Raw genomic sequence first — 3,874 nt, 5'->3', positions numbered from 1 at the left:
TTAGGAAAGTACTAGTTTCTGGGTAGAGGAACCTCTCTGGGAAGTGAAGAACCCAGGGAGATACACATCCTTCCCCACTAATCCCTCACGTGTCAGAACACACTATTTCCTGCCGTGCTTAACAGGAGACACGTCTACCTACAGGGATTGAGGGGGAAAAAAACAAGCCTCCCACAAATAGTCTCCTACAAGGTTCTAACCAGAAAGTCATAATTGTTCATCATAATTAACACATGAGAGAAAAGTTTCAGGAACATCTTCAGCTCCCAAACCTGTATTCCCAGTGCAGCTGTAAATGAAATAATTGCAGTGGCGAGACAGGTGACCTCACAGAATCACAAACCTATATCTCAGGGTCTGGCTGGCCCCTCCCACTGGCTGCTGTGCCCTTCACATGGAGCCCCTCAGGCAGCAGGAAGGAGTTGGTGAGGATCCATTTCAGTCTAAGAGGCAGTGTCTGTATCAAGAGTCTGGGTGAGTGATCCTGTCAGAAAAGGGTGCTATTCTGTGGATTACCTAATTCACTGTGAAAGCCATGCAGGAATGTGCAGTATTTCTGAGGTTTGAGCTGAGCTAGTTAAGAGGATGTGGGGTCCTAGACCTTCACCTGTCCCTGATGGCTCTTAATTCAGTGAAGTTAAACTTCGCTCAGTGTGATTCCTGGTGTTCAGTGCAAGTAATAATATACACTGATTTTTAAGTCCTTAAGAAATGAATTTTGAAATCTATCTCCTGCTCTAACATTATAGGAATTATAGGCTAAATTTTCAGGGTTACTAGATGTGCAACTCTCACAGCTCCATGGTTGTAGTGAAATGTATGAAGAATTTACAGGAATCTTCTGATCCTGTGCAGAACGTGTATCCAAATGGTAATGTCTTGAATTGAAAGTTTTCCTGTAACCTTGGATGTAGCACACAATCATGGGGACAGTAACTGAGTCCCCATGGAAGACATCATCATCTGTTGATTACAGTGAAACTATACTCATTCTGAAAGTTAGGAAATGAACAGGTAAGGGACAGTTGACATAAAAACGGTGATTTTCAGACAGCAGCTTTCAGGTTCATATCATGTTCTTTCCAGGTGTTTAAAAATTACTCTACCATCAAGACAAAAACCGAGTATTTTGAATCCTAAACTGTGTAAGATACATGCCTTACAGAGGTCATTTTACAGTGATGCGTTTAATATTTCCCAAATCTTAGTTCATTGCTAATAGTTTTCCTTAATTCACGTAAGTACTCACTAATAAGTACATAGTGTATCACTCGAAATTAAGGGTAACTTAGAGTCTGCCTTACACCATTTTATCATGCATCCGTGTTTCATGTGCCAAAGTTTATGGGATTGTTGTGATAATTCAGCAGTTGCAGTGTAATCCCATTACACTTGTGTTCCTCACATAAAAGCACATGAGTCTTTCTGTTGCCATCTTGCATCTACTACATACAACTGCAGATTCCTGCAGCATGCTATTGCCAGAGCGCATGCACGTTCACCAAGGTATTCAAGGCTTACCCATAATTGATATTATCCTGTGGAATAAAGTTTTACAAATTAATGGAAACTTGTTGTGATGAAAATTATACAATACGCCCTACTCTGAAGTTAACCACAAGGTGTCAAATCAGAAGGAGCCATGGATCTGATTCCTGGATGGACACAGCTAACTAGCCGTCTAGCAGACCGTGGGGGCTCAGTGCACTATCACGGTTTCCAGCCCAACCGGTTCCCAGTCCCCACGCAGACTGAAGCAGCAGATTTGGACAGATCCTTAACCTCTCTGTGTGTCTGTTCTGTTCATCTTTTAATTACAGCCACAGTAATGCCGACCTCATAGATGTATGGAGCATGAAGAAGTTCTCACGTGAGTGCCTTCACAGGACTGACCTTCACAGGAGTGATTTTACATTATAAGGGCTCTCGAAAAGTTCTACATTCAGCCCTCGGAAAGCAACTATGAAAAGAAAACTGTAAGTAGGTGTTTCCAAGTGGCAAGGATTGGAAAGCAGAACATAGTGGATTTCAGCTGACATGATATATGTGGCCCACACCTCATATTCCCATGCAGGAAATTCTAGCCCCGAAGGCAACGGTCAGTGACTGGGACCAGAGAGAATGGCCAAATGGGATCTGGCCATCGGCCTGATCTTCTTAACACAGACTACCGTTGGAATCCTGGGCAATTTCTCACTTCTTTGTCATTATATCATCCTTTCCTTCACTGAGTACAGGTGGAAGTCCACAGATTTCATTCATAAGCACCTGATTGTAGCCAACTTCTTAGCCCTACTCTGCAAAGGAGTCCCCCAGACCGTGGCAGCATTTGGGCGGAAACATTTCCTCAGTGACATTGGATGCAAACTTCTTTCCCTTCTTCACAGAGTGGGGAGGGGAGTGTCCATTGGTAGCATCTGCATCTTGAGCGTCTACCAGGCCATCACCATCAGCCCTGGGAACTCCAGGTGGGCAGAGCTTAAAGTTAAAGCGCCCAAATACCTTTCCCCCTCTATTTTCCTGTGTTGGGTCCTGCAAATGCTGGTGAATATCATTTTCCCTATATACTTAATGAGAACATTGAGTGATAAGAACATCACAAACAGAAAGGATTTTGGATACTGTTCTTCGGTTCGTCATGACAAAACTAGTGACTCACTGTATGGACTGTTGTTATCATTCCCCGATGTGTTATGTCTGGGGCTCATGCTCTGGGCCAGCAGCTCCATGGTTTTCCTTCTGTACAGGCACAAGAAGCGAGTCCAACATATTCGAAGAACCAATGCTTCTTCTGCATCCTCCCCGGAGTCCAGAGCCACCAAAACCATCCTTCTCCTGGTGAGCACCTTTGTCTATTTTTACACCCTCTCCTCCATTTTTCAAGTTGTTTTGACTGCTTTTGATAATCCCAGCTCGATCCTCATAAATGTCACTGCAGTCATGTCTGTGTGTTTCCCATCTGTCAGTCCGTTTCTGCTCATGAGCCACAACTCCAAGGTACCCAAGGTACCCAGGCTCTGGTTTGCCTGGAGCAGGAATATAAGATCTCCTTGTCTTCAGAAAAACATGTAGACTGTATGTACTTCTACAACATACAGTTGCCAATTCACTCACCCCCCTCACAGTCCTAAAAAATTTTTATGAGTTTTTCTCTCTCTCACAAGAGCAGTGCAGCCTGCAGCAGACGGGGGTTTCTGGGGGTCTGATGGTATCTGTGCATTGATGTCTGTGCTGCGTACAGAAATGTGATCGGTGTGCGTCGTGTCGTTGACCTGTGTACTGTATTACTGTATCTGTAAAATTTTAAAATACACATCACCAATAAAATCATGAGCTATTGTGAGATTTATGCATAATGCCTTTACATGGTCAAGAAAGAGTTTAAATGTATTGACAAAAAGGACTCTGTGATTAGTTTTTCGAATCATGCTGAAATTTCTAGGTTGACACCTAACAAATACTAAGTGTGCACTTCCAAAGAAAGGGGGTCAAATGTATACATGTTTTTAAATGTTTTGTCAAGACCTACAGGATCGAAGTAGGGTGTAAGAATAAAGTCAAAAATAAGAATTGAGGTACAAAACTGAAAAATACATTTTATGGAATTGAAAACAAAACAACTTGGCACAGCAGTATTCATACCAGGTAACATATACTTCATGGTTTGCCTTTATTATGATTGTCAAAAATGAGGAAACTCTGATAAATGGTCACAGCAAAGAAGAGCCGGAGGAGACATGACCACCAAATATAAAATTTCATCACATACCTGATGTGTTCTCTGTTGACAAGTTAGAGGCCTCAGTCTCAATCAGACAGAGGCCCTGTCTCACGCGCTGTCACCTCTGTGCCAGTAGGGGTGGCTGACCTAACC

General features: G+C 42.9%; 1 protein-coding gene across 1 annotated transcript; it reads left to right on the top strand.

Annotated features, from left to right (window-relative positions):
- Window positions 1-1,144: 1,144 nt before the first annotated feature.
- On the top strand, window positions 1,145-3,170 carry LOC121018972 (vomeronasal type-1 receptor 4). Its single transcript, XM_040458118.1, has one exon. It carries the CDS (start codon window positions 2,122-2,124, stop codon window positions 3,070-3,072), a length of 951 nt encoding a protein of 316 aa, XP_040314052.1. The 5' UTR covers window positions 1,145-2,121; the 3' UTR covers window positions 3,073-3,170.
- The last annotated feature ends 704 nt before the right edge of the window (window positions 3,171-3,874 follow it).

The sequence above is a fragment of the Herpailurus yagouaroundi genome, unplaced genomic scaffold (assembly GCF_014898765.1).
Source record: "Herpailurus yagouaroundi ecotype Mexico unplaced genomic scaffold, PumYag 220, whole genome shotgun sequence".
Classification (NCBI taxonomy): Eukaryota; Metazoa; Chordata; class Mammalia; order Carnivora; family Felidae; genus Herpailurus; species Herpailurus yagouaroundi.
This window is presented reverse-complemented; position numbering and strand designations above follow the sequence as displayed.

What these genes read in the sequence shown, in the direction of transcription:
- LOC121018972 (XM_040458118.1), top strand. Translation starts at nt 2,122, where the DNA reads ATGGCCAAATGGGATCTGGCCATCGGCCTGATCTTCTTAACACAGACT.